We start from the raw sequence: 20,042 nt of genomic DNA, 5'->3' as shown, positions 1-20,042 counted from the left end.
GGATCACTACTTCTCTTCCCATTGTTCTGTTTTCTCCTGTCTTCTCCACCAAAAAACTCCAAAACTTAGTGTTAGGAAATCTATTAATGTCACAGATTAAATCCACAGGGAGAAGGTGAAAAGTCACAGTCATATAAAAATGTTATAAAGGTATTAAATTAAAATGCAACTTCCATAAAAGTGTTAGTTGCTCAGTCGTATCCAAAACTTTGGGATCCCATGGACTGTAGCCCACCAGGCTCCTCTGTCCAAGGGATTTTCCAGGCAAGAATACTGGAGTGGGTTGCCATTCCCTTCTCCAGAGGATCTTCCCGACTCATGGACTAAACCCATGTCTCCTGCAATGCAGGTGGATTCTTTAACTTAACAATTCTTAAGGGGAAAAACTCTTATCTTAAATCAACATCCTCCCTTATGCTAACAATAAAACTCTAGAAGCAGTACTATTATAATTATTAACAAGAAAAAGCCACCTGCTGTCACCAATATCATTGAACACTGTCCTTAAATACAATAAGGCAGAAAAATGAAAAATAAAACCATCTTCATCTTGAAAATCACTGCCAGATTATTACAGATTGAAGTGTGCTTAAACTCCCACGCATGCTGGTTTAGGAAAAAGAAATATCCCATTTCACTCTTTTTACAAAAAAAGAAAAAAAATGTAAAATCTTTGCTATGGACCTATGGACCAAATAGCATTTGAAAGATAATCAAACAACCTAGCAAGTTTTGGATTAGTGGGAGGAATAAAGATTATATCAAGTTAGCCTGGAGCAAACACTCCTGTTTTTTTTCATTTGAAGATTCTCCCTGTTGGAACCTATCTCCCACACAGTAACTGTATGGAAGGTCATGCCTTCAAGAGAAAAGAGATTCCCCTGTTTCTATCTGCCCCCAACACCTCAAGCATTCATGGTTTAACAGGCATAGCATAACAATTGTAGGAATTCCTGTGCAAAATGGGGGGAAGGGGAAGGTGAAAATGAGTCCATAACCTTTCTGAAGTCCAACTGGCCAAATGTTGGATTTTTCTTAGGCTTCAAGGCCTGGGAATAAGCCTCCATGTACCCCAGTTCTGCCCTCATAATCATCCTTTCTCATGAAAGGTAGCACTTGTTTACAGCCAAGTACTTTTGCTGTAGCCTCCTTTCATTCTGTACTTTCTTTAGGTCCAAGCTGGCAATATTTCTTTTATACAATTTTCTCAAGAAAGTTGTGGACTTGAATACCTTTCACTGGGTTTTCTGCATTAGAAAAAGTCATAACCACAAATCTTCTGGAGGCAATACCTTCTCTATCTAGGCTCCTGCTGAGAGGGCCCAAGAATGATACTCAAACTTCCTACAGGCTGTCTAGATTGGTTGAGAAGGTCTATTAAGGCATACTTTCAATCTCTTAAAAGAGCTCTTTATGTAATTAAATACTGTGACCTTTTGTTCTACAGAAGATTGTTAGTGGAAAGTTGTTCAGCCGCATCCTCAGGTTTTTCCCTATGCCACACTTTCAGAAGCAGTCTTGTGCCAAATAGATCAGGGTTAAGAATTTCTCAAATCAAGTCCTAGTTCATTTAAAAATTCTTTCTCTCAATTTATTCCTTTCCTCTTGCATTTTACTATAAAGCAGCAAGAAAAAGTCAGATCACACTTCTAAGCCTTTCCTTGGAAATCTCTTCAGCTAAATATACAAGTTAATATTTAAACATTGTACAAAGAGATACTTCTGTTAAGCTTTCTGCTGCTATATAACAAGGAACTTCTTCCTTCAGTTTCTGAAATCATGTTCCTCTCTTCCTTCTGAGCTCTCTCTGGCAGCAGTCTCTGAGTCCAGAGTCCTACAAACAGCCGGTCAAAGCAGTTTAGGCTTTTCTATCATGTTTCCCCAAATACTTCCAACCTCTACCTACTGCTTGATTCCAAAGTGATTTCTACATTTTTAGGAATTTGTTACAGGGATCCTCTCCTTCTATATCTTTTTTGCAACTGCGTGCAAGCATGCTCAGTCGTGTCTGACTTTTTTGCAACCCTATGGACTGCAGCCCGCCAGGCATCTCTGTCCATGGCATTTCCCAGGCAAGAATACTAGAGAGGGTTGCTATTTCCTTCTCCAGGGAATCTTCCTGACCCAAGGATTGAACCTGAGTCTCTTGTGTCTCCTGCATTGGCAAGTGGATTCTTTACCATGTCACCTGAGTACATTATAAACCCCTGGTGCAAGTAGATCAGTCTCTTTGGCTGACTCAATTTCTTTGTCAGAATTCCTTAGTTATAAATTTACTCTAGGAAGTTATCCAACACTTCCTGACTTTTACAGTCTCAAGGTCAGCAGTCCACAACTGTTTTTTTCTCTGAACACTGAGAATGTCTGTTTCCTTTTTAAATTTTGTCTCAGTGTGTGGTTCTCTACACTGAGAATTCCCAAGGTGACTCATCATTTCCATATGAGCAAGCAATTCTCTCTGTGGACTAGAATTAGGTCCAGAGTGGTAGGTCTCTCTGCCTGCCTTCCTAACAGATCTGGCTTTCATTCCATTCCTTTGTTCTAGTTCTGAATTTCCTCTCACGAAATTGCTCTCAAATCTAATGCATGTATACTTTTCATTAAGCTGTTTTCAAAGGAAAATGTTTTGCTGATATTTTGCAATTACCACAAAAACTGTAATTCCAGGTATAGAATCAGTTCCGATATTATGATATTTTTCTCATTAAATATGTGCAAGGAATTAATTTAAAGTATTTGCAAGACTTCTACCAGAGACTTTGAGGGCTGATATCCAGCCAAATTTTCTTTTATAGCTATGCCTTGTTCTCGTGCAAACTAAGCAAAGTTTAAGCCTCGTAAATATGCAAGAACAGTATTTAGGTAATACTATAATAAGAATATAATGAGACAAGTTGTTGTCACTACATTATTTTATTGATGCTACTAAGAAAATCCGACGCTATGGCAGCAGTCAGCTCCTAAAGTATTACAGGCATCGACTCTCTCTACTGCTACGTTGGTATCTGAATGGGTTACTTTATTATTGGCTACTTTTTTCTTTTCTTTAGAGGACTTTGGTCACTGATGCTCCACTGATAACTGCTAAGATGAAATTTTGATTAATGGATTATCAATCCATATAATATTATATTTTCCTAACTATTAGTTTAGAATGCATGCTTATTTTATTCTCTAAAAATATATATCTATCATCAAATGGAAAAGCTTTAAGTCAGAGAGTAAACTGTAAATCAGAGTGTTAGGATAAAAGAAAACGTATCTTTAAGACAAATATTTTAGTTTCAATATAAAGACTTGGCTATTGAGGTGTCTAATATATTTATGGAGAAAAATTCTAGCCTTTGAAATTTCACTAAGAGAATAACCGATAAGCATAGATCTATAAATTTATTCTTTAATCTTGAAATGTTTCATATATTGCTACTTCAAAACCATTATGAAAAAATGTAATGTAGTTAAGAATATTGGTCACGCTCATACATACACTATCATGTGTAAAACAGACAGTGGGAACCTGCTCTATAGCACAGGGAACTCAACTTGGTGCCCTGTGATGACCTAGAGGCATGGGGTAGGGGACAAATGGGAGGGAGGTTTTAGAAGGAGGGATGTAAGTAGACAGAGAAGCTGTTGTACAGCAGAAACTAAGATAATGCTGCAAATCAATCACACTCCAATAAAAACTTTTTAAAAAAGGAATCCTGGTCATCATAGTTCAAGGTAATGAAAAAAGATTAGCAGATAGTTGTAGTTAATTATAAACACACAACTTTCTCCCCATTAAACTTTAAGGGAAAAAAAAAATAGAAGCTAAATTGAACATAGTCTGATAAGGCAACTGTCAGATAGAATTTTACTTGTCAAATTCAAAGTTTCTACCAAAACCAACAAACAAAGCAGTGATGTAATGTCTAAATTCATAAAGTTAAACCAAAATTTGAGACTTCAATTTCTACATTTTTTTCTTAATCATAAAAGGGAAATCTTATCAAAATATCCACATTATGTGATTGCTTAACACAAGTGAACTGGGCACCTCAAGATGGTTAAGACAGTAAGTTTTATGTTATGTATATTATAGCACAGTCCATGGGGTTGCAAAAGACCCAGACACAACTTAGCGGCCAAACATTATAGCATAATTTCAAAAAGTTAAAACCAGAAAAAATCCACATTATGAAAAATTATAACTAAACCATTGTAATTCCTATGAAATATTCTTATTTTAGTAGAAATTTAAATTATTTATTAAAATAAGACTATATTACAATAACACATTTGAAGCATTTAACAATTGTTCAGAATGTAATAAAACAGATCTACAAAATTTTCATACTTTTGCTGCCTTTCCTAGTTTCAGAATAAAAATACATAGCATAAAGATGAAATAGAGTAACTTAACTATTAAGTTAGCCCAAATCCATCGTGGAATAAGGGGAAAATTAACTAGGTTACTGCTTATTGTACTTCAATGTCAATAATAAAAATCAGCAGCATGATAGTTATAAGTATTCATAAATATTCCAGCTCTTCTTCTTCTAGTTTAGATGAGTAAAACTAGGGATGGCCATGTGCCTTGCTCTGGCCCAAGAAATGAGAATAGAAGAGATATATATATCACGTCCAGGCAGAAGTTTTAAGAGCCAAGTATGCTTCTCTATATTCTTCTTCCCTTCACTACACTGACTGGTAATGCTGTAAAGACTGGCTGTTTCTCAGCCAAGATTCTGGAATAAAAATGATAATGATAATAAAGAGTGTTCCAGCAAACCCACAAAGAACATATAGCCTAAGTAAAAATAAACTGTTGTTCCTTTAACTCTAAGATTTTTAGAGTATTTTATAATACCAGACTACCCCGATTGATATGGATATAAAAACAGAACATGAAGCAGTTATATAAGGAAAAGAACCAATATCTGCAAATGAGGGAGATGGAAGGATGGGCAGGAAATCATAGGATTCCATCCCTCCTCCTGCCTGGGGCAGCTGCTCCTACAGAAGGCTTCCACCAGAGCAGAGATTACAGGGGAAACAGTGTCAGACTTTATTTTTTGGGCTCCAAAATCACTGCAGATGGTGGCTGCAGCCATGAAATTAAAAGATGCTTACTCCTCGGGAGGAAAGTTATGACCAACCTAGATAGCATATTAAAAAGCAGAGACATTACTTTGCCAAAAAAGGTCCGTCTAGTCAAGGCTATGGTCTTTCCAGTGGTCATGTATGGATGTGAGCACTGGACTATAAAGAAAGCTGAGTGCCGAAGAATTGATGCTTTTGAACTGTGGTGTTGGAGAAGACTCTTGAGAGTCCCTTGGACTGCAAGGAGATCCAACCAGTCCATCCTAAAGGAGATCAGTCCTGGGTGTTCACTGGAAGGACTGATTTTGAAGCTGAAACTCCAATACTTTGGCCACCTGATGCGAAGAGCTGACTCATTGGAAAAGGCCCTGATGCTGGAAAAGACTGAGGGCAGGAGGAGAAGGGGACGACAGAGGATGAGATGGCTGGATGGCATCACCGACTCGATGGACATGAGTTTGAGTAAACTCCGGGAGTTGACAGGTGATAGACAGGGAGGCATGGCGTGCTGCGATTCATGGGGTCGCAAAGAGTCGGACATGACTGACTGAACTGAACTGAACTGATGAAAAGTCAAAAGTCGTAAATGACAGAGTTCAGGGTGGGGGCAGAATAAGTCTTACCACCAAGGGCAGGTTCCAAGAGCTGTAGTAGGCATAGTAGTATGCTTTCCCCTCCCCACCTGGAACCAGATGCTGCAGAAGAGTAGACTCCCAAATGCCACCTCGCCCCTTCTTACCATTTGAGGAAATCTGAACTTTACTCTCAAGAAGGAGAAGTGAAGTCACTCAGTCATGTCCGACTCTTTGCGACCTGGTGGACTGTAGCCCACCAGGCTCCTCCGTCCATGGGATTCTCTAGGCAAGAATATTGGAGTGGGTTGCCATTTCCTTCTCCAGGAGATCTTTCCAACCCAGGGATCGAACCTGGGTCTCCCGCATTGGAGGCAAACACTTTAACCTCTGAGCCATCAGGGAAGCCTTACTCTCAAGAGAACACAACAAAGTTCTACCATGAGGCCTTGGGCCCATTTCTCAGCACTGAGGTACAACAGCTGCTATAGAAGCCTGTGGCCATCCTAGAGGATTTCATCCAAAGAGAATATTCAAGAACCAAGTTACCCATGCTACAGTGTCTTGCTTTTTGTTGTCCTAATAAAGGCCCTGGGTCAGGAAGATTCCCTGGAGAAGAGCATGGTGACCCACTCCAGTATTCTTGCCTGGAGAATTCCACAGACAGAGGAGCCTGGCAGGCTACCGTCCACGGGGTCGCAGAGTCAGACACGACTGAGTGACTAAGCACAGCACAATAAAGGCTGAGGGGAAGCTGAACTTTGATCAGAACCAACCAGTTTCTACTGGTGAGGTGGGCAGAGTGTATTACAGAACTGAAAATGTGAACATCAGTTGGTTTGATTTGTAAATTTTAGTCTGCCTGCAATTTGGGAGACCTGGGTTCAATCTCTGAGTTGGGAAGATTCCCTGGAGAAAGAAATGGCAACCCACTCCAGTATTCTTGCCTGGAGAATTCCACAGACGGAGGAGCCTGGTGGGCTACAGTCCACGGGGTCGCAAAGAGTTGGACATGACTGAGCGATTATCACTTCACTATACAATTGTATCGGCTGCACCCTGCACAATGGCACCCACCGAAGAATTGATGCTTTTGAACTATGGTGTTGGAGAAGACTCTTGAGAGTCCCTTGGACTGCAAGGAGATCCAACCAGTCCATCCTAAAGGAGATCAGTCCTGGGTGTTCACTGGAAGGACTGATTTTGAAGCTGAAACTCCAATACTTTGGCCACCTGATGCGAAGAGCTGACTCATTGGAAAAGACCCTGATGCTGGAAAAGACTGAGGGCAGGAGGAGAAGGGGACGACAGAGGATGAGATGGCTGGATGGCATCACCGACTCGATGGACATGAGTTTGAGTAAACTCCAGGAGTTGGCGATGGACAGGGAGGCCTGGCGTAGTGTGGTTCATGGGGTCGCAAAGGTCGGACACAACTGAGCCACTGAACTGAAGGAGAGGAATGGTGAACTCTGAAGTTGTAACCACCAAAAAGGGCTACTTTTTCAAATTTCACACAAAGGTGCCACCCGTTTGTCAATATATGTGCCTATAGGACCTTATCGACTAGCTTATGGTTCCTTATCCATATTTAAAAGAATTTTTTGGAGACCAACCTTAGGAGTACTACAGAGGAGACTTTACTACATACCAGACAATCACGGGACTCTGACCACTTCGGGACTCCTTGAGGCCTGATCCTTCCTGCATGAAGATTACCATGATAACCTGCAGTGTACGTTTGTGAACTTGGATGACATACTGCCACATTCCTGTGTCCCAGCGAGCAATATGGGCATGCCACTGGTAAATGAACTATCAGAGGTATTCTTCTACTAGAATTCTAATCCTGGAAGAATCCCTTCAGTGGGTAGTGGATTAACAGAACCTGTAGAGCACCCCACAGTGATCAAATGATATCACTTTTATGTGCTAGAGTGCAGGCTTTTGTGAACTTTGACACTACTGACGTTCTGGACCAGATAATTCTCTGTTGTGGGGGACGGTCTTGTGCATTTTAATATGTTTGACAGTAACCGTGGTTTTATCCACTAAGTAACAGTAGTGCTGCTCACCCAACACAATTCAGGTGTACAAAAAATGTCTCCAGACAGTGTCAAATGCCCTCTGGAGGGTACAAATGCACCAGGTTGACAACAACTCTGATATACCTACACTGCCATTGCCAGTAGGTGCTTTGAGACCGACACCAAGAAGATGAGTACTGAGATGCCCACCACTACTTTCACCAGCCCAATGGCATCTGAGGTTGTTGGAGAGTCTCTTCTGAGATCCCACTGGCAAACAGACTAAGAAACTCTGCCCAGCAAGTTGACAGGCTGGCTCTACTCCCATTGGATGGAGAGAACTGAACTTGACTTTTGCCTTGCTCTTTCTCCCTTATCTCATCGCTCCCTCCTTCCATAAACGCGTCTACCGCGTTTGCCCCTGCCCTAGCAGTAGAACCACGACTCCAAGCCATTTGTGGATTTGTCTTCCCAGACAAGATGTAGCCAGGTAGCTGACTATGCTACTGACCACCTGACAGCTCTGGTCTGGCATACAGTGCAGACATGCTCTGGTGTTGGCTAGAAAAGTCTATGCTATATTCCCAGCAGCCTCTTTAGCTTGTCTACTTTGGAAGGCCACTGTGGGCAGAAGCCCAAATTCACAAACAGACTGATCAGTTTATATAACCTGAATGGATTGATATTTATCAAGGCAGAGGCATGGCCTGATTCTTGGACATGGATTGTGGAGTCTAATGCCTACCTTCTCACAGACATGGCCTGACACTAACTCCACTGCATTCAGACGCTAGCTCGATTCAGATTTCTTAACCTTAATACATATGCACATATACACACATACACATATATACACACACACACATACGGGCTTCCCTGGTAGCTCAAATGGTAAAGAGTCCACCTGCAATGCAGGAGACCCTAGTTCAATTCCTGGGTCAGGAAGATCCCCTGGAAAAGGGACAGGCTACCCACTCCTGTATTCTTGGGCTTCCCTAGTGGCTCAGATGGTAAAGAATCCTCCTGCAATGTGGGAGACCTGGGTTCAATCCCTGGGTTGAGAGGGTCCCCTGGAGAAGGGAAAGGCTTACCCACTCCAGTATTCTTGCCTGGAGAATCCCCATGGACAGAGGAGCCTGGTGGGCTACAGTCCCTGGATCACAAAGAGTCTGACACAACTGAGCGACTAAGCACAGCATAGCAAATATACATATACACACCAAAATATACACCTCATAAACAATGGGGAGGGGAGACTGCACTCCTTATGCACAGTTCATGCCAAAGTAAGTTCCACATGAATCAAAGTTTAAGCACAAAAATGCAGCTTTAAGAGAACTTTAAAAAAATATGGGAGAATGTTTAACAAAATTGGAGTGAAAAGCCCTTTCAATCACCCACAAAATTCACAAGTCATGTGAGATTTCTATAACCAAGTCATTTCACTTCTACAAATTTATATTACAGATATACTTTGCCTAAGTGGACACAGAAATATGTAACATCACAGAGCATAATTAACAACAAACTGAAAATGATAGAAATGTCCATTCATATTAAACCCAGTCTTAGATATATCAAACTTCCAGCTAATTCATGAAGACAGTCTGAATAAATTATGGCGATTCCATACAATGAAGTATTATGCAGTTTTAAGAATGACTAAAGAAGATTTAAATATAGCAACATGAAAAAAAATCAATCACCTTTGTTAAATGAACACAAGTTACACAGAGAATATGTAATGCCTTACCTTTATGCAAATAAAAAAGTTATATAGAGAGATTTTTGCTTATATAAGTATTTATATAGTTCTAGAGGGACACAAAAGAAATTTCTGTGGGTACCTCTGTAGAAGATGGGTATGAAAAGGAAGGAAACTTGCTTTTTACTGTATAGCAGCTTAAGTTTTTGAATTATTTTTTAGATTGTACACAAAATCCATCACAAAAAATTAAAGAATAATATTCAAAAAATTTCAAGAAGTATAAAATAGCATATACATAAAATAACTGAGGAAATTCTTACCTTTCCCTGCAAAATTTAAGTGAATGTAGTATGGCAGGTCTCTTTTGACGTAAATTCCATAAATGTAAGGTGTCATCAGCCAAGGCACTCACAAGAGCTCCCTTAAAAATAAAGTGTAATATATTTTATGTAGAATATATTTACAAACATTAATGCTACTAAAAGAGCTGCCAAAAAATCTCCTTCTCAAATTTCAAAGCTTTTTGCCAATATTAGCTTTAGTTCTGAGAAACATTTGCCTCACCCAAATTCTAAGCAGCAGACGTAGAAGAGTGTATTATGTGTATACAGATGTATAAAAATTATGTTTAAACTTCAGCAATTTAATTAAAGTGCAATTTAATATCTTATAAACTAAAAGTATACTAGGATCTTTATTGACAAAGGTCCATCTAGTCAAAGCTACGGTTCTTCCAGTAGTCATGTATGGATGTGAGAGTTGGACTATAAAGAAAGCTGAGCACCAAAGAATTGATGCTTTTGAACTGTGGTGTTGGAGAAGACTCTTGAGAGTCCCTTGGACTGCAAGGAGATCAAACCAGTCAACCCAAAAGGAAATCAATCCTGAATACTCATTGGGATGGACTGATGCTGAAGTTGAAGCTCCAATACTTTGGCCACTTGATGCAAATGGCTGGCTCGTTAGAAAAGACCCTGATGCTGGAAAAGATTGAAGGCAGGAGGAGAAGGGGATGACAGAGGATGAGACAGTTGGATGGCATCACTGACTCGATGGACATGAGTTTGAGCAAATTCTGGAAGTTGGTGATGGACAGGAAGCCTGGCGTGCTAAAGTCCATGGGGTCACAAAGAATCAGACATGACTAAGAGACTGAACTGAACTGATACTAGGATCTAGTTGGATATAGTTATCAACAACTAGTTATGTAAAACTAGAAGTCAGACCATAAGTTACTTTGTCCTTATCGTACATACTCCCTTGACTAAAAGATAAATATATGGTATGAAGTAACTTTGATTTGGCTTAAGACAAATGAACGTACTCTGCTTATATCATAATTCTACTAGAATGATGTGGAAAACAAAAATAGCATTCAGCTCTCTATGATTTCAGAGTCCAAGGGTTGAAGAATCTGACTAATTTAGAAAGTTAAAATAGTCAAAACTATTAAACAATATCAGGTCTGAAAAAGAAAACCTTTGGCACCATGTGAGAATCATGCAGGGGACTCAGTCTCACCTCCGACCTGACAAATCAGAATTTTTAGAGCAAGAACCATTGCAGATTTATTTTTTTAAATAGCCAGCAGTGATTTTGATGTGTGAATTGGATTAAAAAATCTATAGACTAAGACTGATTTATTAAGACATATGAATGTTTTTCCTCAAAAGAGGAAGAAGATAGTCTTCATCTAACAGAGCATAAGATAATAGATGCAACATGAAGAACTTATTTTAATTTCAAAAAAGATTTGCAATTCCAATCCTTCAGGTTACGATGAGAAATCTTAAAATCTCTCTTTTAAAATAGGAAGAGTTTCTCATTTATCCAAGAGAACTAAAATAGCTCTGAAGACGATTTACATTCAATGATCTCACGAAGTTCTTTCCACTTCTGAAATTCGATGAGGGCTACTCTATTGGGTAACTACTCCTGTTGCCCCAATATTACTTAAAAGTCCACATACTCTCCTTTTCACTAGAAAGCATCTTCATCACTCTGAAGCAGAAAATCAAAGGATTCAGAGTTTTGAACATTTGTACTCTTCCTTCTTACTTCCACCATAGTTTCAGACCAGGCCATCTTCTTTCCCAAGATGTTTGTCCCATCTTAGTATCTCAAGGAAGAAAAGAAGATGTAGAGACAAAATACAGCTGCCTGCCTATGGTGGCTCATTTATCTACATAATGGTTTTCCAAAACTGAAAATAAACAGCTACTCCCAATTTTCACATTTCCATAGCCATTCCCATTTAAACAGTCATATTTTGCTAGGCATGGTTTAAAACTGTCATTTTGAAGTACTTAAAGTGTAACATTTAAACATGTAAAATATCAAAGAACTTTATGATAAATTCTACAGAAAGCAATCCTGCATTATGAATAATGACTATTTAAGATCAATTAAGATTTATAATCAACTAATAAGAGTATAAGATTTTTAATCGACTAGTTAAGATTTCCAAAATTTAGGCGTGCTGTGTTTAGTTGCTCACTCGTGTCTCTCTGCAATCCCAGGGACTGTAGCCCACCAGGCTCCTCTGTCCATGGGAATTTTCCTGCCAAGAATACTGGAGTGGGTTGCCATGCCGTCCTCCACGGGATCTTCCTCATCCAGGGATCAAACCCAGGTCTCCCGTATTGCAGGCAGATTCTTTACCAGCTGAGCCACAGGGGAAGCCCAAGAGTACGGGAGTGGGTAGCCTGTCCCTTCTCCAGGGGATCTGCCTGATTCAGGACTTGAACCGGGGTCTCCTGCATTGCAGGTGGATTCTTTACCAACTGAGCTACCGGGGGAGAACAAATTTAGGTGCATAGTTAATCAATTTGCAATGTTGTTTATATTGCTTGGAAAAAAAAAAAAGATCTTAACACAAATATAAAGATGGAGAATAGGTTAGCGGTTGCCAAGTATTAGGGACTGAGACCAGTAAGGGCTGCGAGTATAAAGAGGTAGCCTGAGAGCACTCCTTTATGTGCTGGTACTGATCTGTACCTTGTTCCTGTTGGCCATTTCATAAAATGTACGTATGCAATAAAACTGCTCGAAACTACACACATACACACAATCAGAGTGTAGAAACTGGTGGTGAAATCGAAATAAGGCTTGTAGTCTAGCTAATAGTATTGATATCATTCTCCTGGCTTAATATTTTACTACTGTTACGTAAAACATTACTACGGGGGAAAGGGGAGAGGGTACATAGGGTCTCTATCTTGAAGCTAGTGGCCATTCTAATTATTTCATAATAATTTTTTTTAAAAAAGGAAAAAAACTCACACGGATTCAACAACTTTTTACAGTGATTTTTTATGTGTATCTTAACATTTTATAAAGCCTATTATTCAATCTTACACAGAATACTGAATTGAATACTGAAGTTTTTCCCTCTGACCCTGAAACACCTACACAATTGTGTATCATTTGGATCACAGTTTTGCTAAAATATATTACCCTTTTTAGTTTTACTAAAATCTTTATATCACCCTCTTTAGCTCTGTATATCCCCTACTGCCTCACTTAAATCCTCTGATATGAAGAAAAGTATTTCCTTTCTCTTATTTACATCTAAACATTCATTCCATGGAACCCAAGGATCCAGGGGCAAAAAGAATGCCCACAAACTATCCTATATCCAAGTATAGCAGAATCTTTTCTGGAATAATCTGCTTTTCTCCTATGACCAACTTTTCCTGCTTGTCCCTACATCTGAAAACATCTATGTCAGAGCTGCTCAAACTTGTTTAAAACCTGCAGACACATTGTTTACTCTGCTAATAAAATGATGTATCTCTAATTCCCTCCCAACTTTACACTGTATTGCAAAGAAAGGCATCAATTACTTCACCCAATAAGTGATACAGCAAGAACTCTGGACAATAACCAGTGTCTAATGGATTTTGGTTTCCTGGTTGTATTTCAAAACAACTCACTGGCAAGAAGTACATTTTGTTATTTATAATAAGATCAATCTTTGAAAAAAATTAATGCAGATTTTTATATGTTATGTAACTTTCAATATCTGTGGAATAAAATTTAAATGCAGCACATTGTACCAAAAAGATCTTACCTTATGCCATTCTATTTTCAACACTGTTTTCAGAAACATCTTACATTATTTATGTAACTGTCCATGATGATGCCTTAAAATGAATAACTATTGGCGCTGGCCTACAAGAAATTTGGTGTTGCTCAAATATTAAAATGTAATTGCATGCAAGAACTCTGAAAGATGGGGTATGGCCCTATTTCACAGGTAAGCAGGAGAGATCAGAGCAGCTCACTAACCTCGTTTATCAGGAACTGGAGCTGGATCACCGCAGCCCCACTGTCGTGCTGGCAGTAGCATTCTACCCCGGGACGACCGAAGCTGTCACGGATTTCATTAAGGAGCTTATGGTACGTGTGGGCTGTTTATAGCAACTGATAAAGTTATACAACAGACAAGTATTTCGATGGCCTGATATTCAATACAGGCTATTTACTAAGGCTGAGATTTAGAGTTAGATTACACATCAATCTAATCAGCTACTTTCTGTTGACAGTCAGAAATCTCAGAGATTTAGGGTCTAAAAGAAATAAGACAGCTATCTCTTCTAGAAAAAAAAAAGTTAAAAACAGCAATGTACAGAACCAAACTACATGTATTTAATATACTTTATTCTGGCCCTAGTCTTTTTCTTTCATTTAAAGTAAAAGAAAAGGCAGTTAATCTATAGAGCACCCAATTTTTTCCAAGTCAGTAAACAAATCCGAGAAGTAGACACATGTCATCTGGAATACTGCTTTTAGAAACAACTATCTTTTCACTAGTATTTTTCATTCCTGTAGTGTCATTTTTAAATACCGTAGGCTAAAAATATAACGAAGAACCACATAAATATGTTTGTAACTGTGGCAAGTTATGTCACCAATGAATGTTACCAGTCTCTTACAATATACTAGAATACAGATTAAAATGTAAATATCTATTAATTTCCATATAATAACAGGAAACAGACAGCATTTTCTGTACTTTGGGCATTATATTAAACTTAGTATACATATTAATTCATTCAATCCTCACAACCATGAAGAATATAAAACATCCCTCATATAAACATATAAGGGGGCTTCCCAGGTGACGCTAGTGGTCAAGAACCCACCTGCCAATGCAAGAGACATGAGATGTGGGTTCGATCCCTGGACTGGAAGATCCCCTGGAGGAAGGCATGGCAACTTAATCCAGTATTCTTGCCTGGAGAATCCCACGGACAGAGGAGCCTGGTGGGCTAGAGTCCATAGGGTCTCACACAGTCAGACACAACGGAAGTGACAGCATGCACACACACAAATAGATAAGGAAACTGAAGCACAGAGAAAATGACTTCTCTCAAGTCACACAACTAGAAAGTACAGCCGAGATAAGGCTACATTGATATTTCTTTGTGTCAATTTATCTTACCTTCTAATTCTGAACTCCAATGTATTCTTTTTAAAATGTTGCAATCTTCCTACCTTAGATACCTTTAGTCTCAATTTTTCTACAGCTTACCTATCAAAGGCTTTAATATCTACCTAATCCTACCAGTCATCTTTGTTTCTGGATTAAACCAACAGTATACCTGACCCATGACATATGCCAGACACTTCCTGCACAGCAGCACTCGTGGTTCTTGTCCAGACAAGCACCAACCAGCACGACTCCTGAAGAGGAACTGCAGAAGATGAGGCTGTCTGATGGGGAGCAGGGTCTCTGAATACAGACACGATCTCTGAATTTAGACATGACCCTCAAGGTGAGTAGACACTGAGTCCTGTCTCAAATGACCATTAAGACACTGGGTCCACACCATAAGGTTCCTGAAATTGGGTCCTGTCCATAACCATTTTGCATAGATCAAGTATGCTCATGGACATTTTAGACAGGACCAAATGCAAGAAGCTTTTGGCATGGACCAAATATCTTATGAATGTTTTAGATAGGACCAGATGTCCTGCAGGGAATCCTCTAAGAAAGCAATTGGGCGGGGGGGGGGGAGGAAGAAATATTTACAAGAGTAAGTAATATAATAAAACTAGCTATTAATGAAGAATAATCAGGAAGACATACGTAAGAACAGAGGACAGATAAGCAGAAACAATGACTAGATCTAGTAGAATCTTTTATACTACCGTACCAAATTTAAATTCAAAATAAGCATTCATTCAGTTGCCTAAACGGTTTTATACACACACACACACACACACACACACACACACACACACACAGACATATATATTTGGTTGGAAATAGAGGGAGTAAAGAGGTAAGTACATCATAATTATCATCACAGTAGCTAACATTTGTTGAAAACAATGTGTCAAGCACTATATATGTATTACCTTACAAAGAGTACCCTCTATTATAAGCACCATTTTTACAAATGAGGAAACTTATACACAAGGTTAAATAAGTTACCAAAAGCCATATAGCTAGTTAGTAAGGAAGCTGGGGTTTGAACTTAGGCAGTCTATTAATAACTCCAGGACATACAGAGACACACAGACACAAACACACCATCATCAAACCTCACTTCCCAAAAAGAAAGGACCAATTTTCACATCTAAACATCACCTGACTTATTTCAAGTCATTTTAAAACTGAGAATATATAGGAAACACTTACAGTTGAGACCAGGAAAGTCAGACTAGTCTGAAACAATAAAACCAGACCAAATGTAACTTTTAGTAGCAAGCAAATACCATAAAACCAATAAAGTCTTGAAAGCCTTCCTTACAGCCTACCTAGACTTTTAAGAGTTTCAGGTAATACGAATATGGTGATCTTATCTCTGCACTCCCAGAACCTGCAGTAGTGTTTGGCACACAGCAGGTGTTTAATAAATATCTATGAATGAATGACTTTATAAAATCTAAGAAACCTGTTTACATCCTGTCATATCTTCTTAGGTAAAATTAAGCTCATTTTTCAGAAAGTCAACCAAAAGTATAGGATACTAGAAACACGTTCAAAGTTCTTATTTCTATCAGGAGACTAGACTAGATTGTCTTTAGGGTCGATTATAGCTCTCAAAATTCCAGGAAATCTGTATTTCCAGCCTATTCATTTGACCTTCCAGTCATTTGTTAGGTCGGTATTACAATCATAGCAATAGCTCCTCTTATTGCTTCTTCTTTCTTCTGGGATTTTTCCACTGTACTGTCAGCAAAACAGAATAAAAAACAGTAAAAGAAGCAGGCAATGGGACCTCAGCCAGTCTACACTTTCTGAAAGAATAATTCCTCAGCAAACTTTACTGCCATCATTGCCACTGTGTGCTATACACACGCTTTGACAACCTCTACTTTTATGAAGAATGTGGTAATGATCAGTGCTACATACTGTACTTAGTAAACTATTAAGATCTTTTAAATTATTTATCTTCTTAGAGAATCTGTTCATCAATTCTTGTCAACAAAGAAAAAGTCAAAGAAAGTATCAGTATTGTTCCAACAGCAACAGAAGGGACATATTCAATTTTGCAATCAGAAACAGAAGACTGGCATATTAATACAGTGGAAAGCAACTGGAGGACTTTGATATCCCGTGCAGTATCTGAAAATACATTTATATGCTGCAAACATATGCTTAAAACAAGGATGTGGATAACCGTCTTTTCCATGAACTCATAAATCAGTCACTAATAAATTATCCCATGTTTAATTATGTAACATTCTGTGAGTGTAACTTTGAGCAGATATTCTGCCAACAAACCAAGAAAGACTTTTAAGAGTAAACGTTCTTCCCTGACGCTGTTAAAAACACGAAGCCCAGGAGTAGCATTTGAATCCTTCAGAATCCCAGAAGATTTCCACTGACTTCTGTTACCACTTCTTTTAGTACATCCTTAGACTTTCAGCAAACAGGGTAATTCATACCTCTTTAAGTATTCCAGTAAGGCTTCAAGGCGTCTACTCTGAACCAGCATACTATTCTGTGAATAAAAGGTCGGTGGATGATTTTTACTTTTAATGGCCTAAGTCTTAAACTGTAATGTGATTATTTTTCAATAACAAAGATAAATTCCAAATACCGCCATAGTGTGGTCAAAGAATATTGACAAAAGGATTCTGAAAATGAAAAGAGGATGAACTTTAGCCTACTATTTATTTACTCTGTGTGAACATAAATCACGCTGCACGTGAAAGCTTTCAATTCTTTGTTATTCTGTACTGTTATGAGGAATAAATGGGGGCAACAAATAAAAGGGCAAACAATAAATACAATCTGTTCTCAAAGAAAGTTCTAAAGGTAGCAGATGACCAGAAAAAAAATGGGAAATATGTAAACTGAGCCGTGATAACTAAGACAACCTGTGTGTGCTGCAGCATCCTCACCTGGGAACTGCGCCCCTGCCTCCCTCACTGATCTGTTTAAGGATCACCGGCAAGTCTAAGACTAGGCTTTTCAACCTCTTCATCAGACTCCACGGTCTTTAACTACTGCTTCTCATGTCCAGTGATCCACTGCTAGGAAGATGAGTAAGGCACACCCAGAATTCCAGTCCCTTTTCATCTTCATAAAGACGTCAGACATCAGTTTCACAGCACCGTTTCCAACGGCAATGACAGAACCAAAGTGTCAGCTTGTGTCCTCACGGTTATACCACAAATCTCAAGATGCTATGACGGCTTTAAAATGACATCCTCTCTACATACACTGTATTGAATGTGTTTCTTATCTACCATTTGCCTCACTAAGAATACTACTACCCTGTCTACCAAACATTTAACCAGTCCTTCTTAATTCTGGCTCTACATCATAAGCAGCCATGGACAACTGAAACAAAAAAGAAATTACAAATGTCAGACTCCATGCCAGACTCACTGAATCAGAATTTTCTATCTAGAGAGGAAATCTAAGCACATGTTTGGGCATTGTTTTATTTCATTTTTTTCCCCCAGTTCCACAAATCATTTCAATGTGTATCCATGGCTGAGAAAAACTGGAAAACCTTGTGGCAAAAGCATAATTAAGCATTATCTTCTATGAAATTCATATAGATATACACACACACATACACACAAGGTGCATATTTACAAATGAATAACTACTCTGGCCATCTGATGCGAAGAGCTGACTCATTGGAAAAGACCCTCATGCTGGGAAACATTTAAGCCAAAAGGAGAAGGGCATGGCAGAGAATGAGATGGTTAGCATCACCAATTCAATAGATAGGATCTGAGCAAACCCCAGGAAAGGGTGGAGGACAGAGGAGCCTGGCCTGCTGCAGTCCACAGGGTCACAAAGAGTGAGACACGACTTAGTGATTAAAGAACAACAAATTAAATTGGTCCATTTGAAGAAAGAAAATCTGAAAAATTATCATGAATCCCCTTAATCTCATCATAGGTCTTACTTTTCAAAACTTCTAAAAATTTGCTACCTCCATCTGAACTAGTTCTAATCCACGTGATAGGCATATGCTCAAAAGAAGAACTTAAGTCTTTACCAAGGTTTAAGATAGTGAAGAACATTTCATTTTATATTTAATGAACTTTGAATGTATTTACAATACTACAATTTTTGTCAAATAGCAATTATTTTCACTTTTATAGTACAGTACCCCTAACTTTATAGTTTCATCGACTTGACAAACATCAATTTAAACATCTTTTTAAAAATAAAGATCATGTATTTTTCACCTATAAAAATTAATACAGACTTGATTTCTGGTCCAGCACATAAGACACTTGCAAGCTGTCATTTCATGCTAACAACAAATAAAAAGCTCAACAAACTAAAGATCAACAACTTTGCTTAGACTTAAAAGAATTCATAGGGCAAATGACTGCTCCCAAAACTGCAGAGACAGGCCAGTACAGAGAATGACAACAAAGCAAAATGAACCAGCCGGCAGACGTGTTTGCAGGAAGGAGTGCTGGGGCACGAAAACCTAGACTGCACCTGATGATGAACTGCTGGAGGCTTACCGTAGACAAGTTTGTGAGAAACCGCAGGTGGACCCAGTCATGGGGAGGGGCGATTTCCCATGCTTCTGTGAGTTTTACCTCCAAGAGCTCTACCATGTTCTATCTGAGAAAAATGCCCTCTTGGAAAGGGAAAAGCAACCATTTTTAAATATACTGGAGTGTTCTGTTCATAACACGGTCTACCCTCAGAAGCAATAAACAGAGCCTAAACCGCTGGGGGTTTATCAGAGCCTAACTGGCCTGAAGGAAGGGAAATCAACTTCAACCCTCTTCAGCCACCCTAACTCCTCTGGCGGAGATGGAAGGAGCAGGGAATTGAGAACAGTTGAGAAGTTCACAGTCCCGAAGCACAAGCTCACAAAAAGACTACAACCTATATACACAGGCCTACAGAACTCTTCCCCTCCCCTTACCACCCAAAATTAATCTAGACATAGACCTTACATCCTTCATGAAAACGAACTCAAAATGGATGGCAGACCTAAATGTAAAATGCCAAACTATCAAATTCTTATAGGAGAAAAACCTATATGACTTTGTATCTGGCAATGACTTTTTAGATACATCAAAGGCACCATCCATGAAAGAAAAAAAAAATGATAAACTAGACTTAATTTAAAACTTCTGCTCTGTGAAACACAGTATCAGAGAATAATAAGACAAACACAGACTTAAAGAAAAGATTTGCAAAAG

At 38.8% G+C, this 20,042-nt stretch overlaps 1 protein-coding gene across 4 annotated transcripts in view; it reads right to left on the bottom strand.

Annotated features, from left to right (window-relative positions):
* STXBP5 (syntaxin binding protein 5) overlaps window positions 1–20,042 on the bottom strand; it is a 152,858-nt gene that overhangs the window by 119,295 nt on the left and 13,521 nt on the right. For 3 of the 4 annotated variants that reach the window (XM_043887954.1, XM_043887955.1, XM_043887956.1), the window contains exons 3-4: window positions 13,683–13,764; window positions 9,713–9,813 (exon numbers count right to left, since the gene is read on the bottom strand). In XM_043887954.1, coding sequence (XP_043743889.1) covers window positions 9,713–9,813; window positions 13,683–13,764 — 183 coding nt within the window. Of the gene's footprint in view, window positions 1–9,712; window positions 9,814–13,682; window positions 13,805–14,539; window positions 14,589–20,042 lie in introns of those variants that run through there. The other variant, XM_043887957.1, reaches the window with a different exon arrangement.

This window comes from Cervus elaphus, chromosome 26 (genome assembly GCF_910594005.1).
Source record: "Cervus elaphus chromosome 26, mCerEla1.1, whole genome shotgun sequence".
Taxonomy (NCBI): domain Eukaryota; kingdom Metazoa; phylum Chordata; class Mammalia; order Artiodactyla; family Cervidae; genus Cervus; species Cervus elaphus.
The sequence above is the reverse complement of the archived record's forward strand: the minus strand, read 5'-3'. Positions and strand labels throughout refer to the sequence as shown.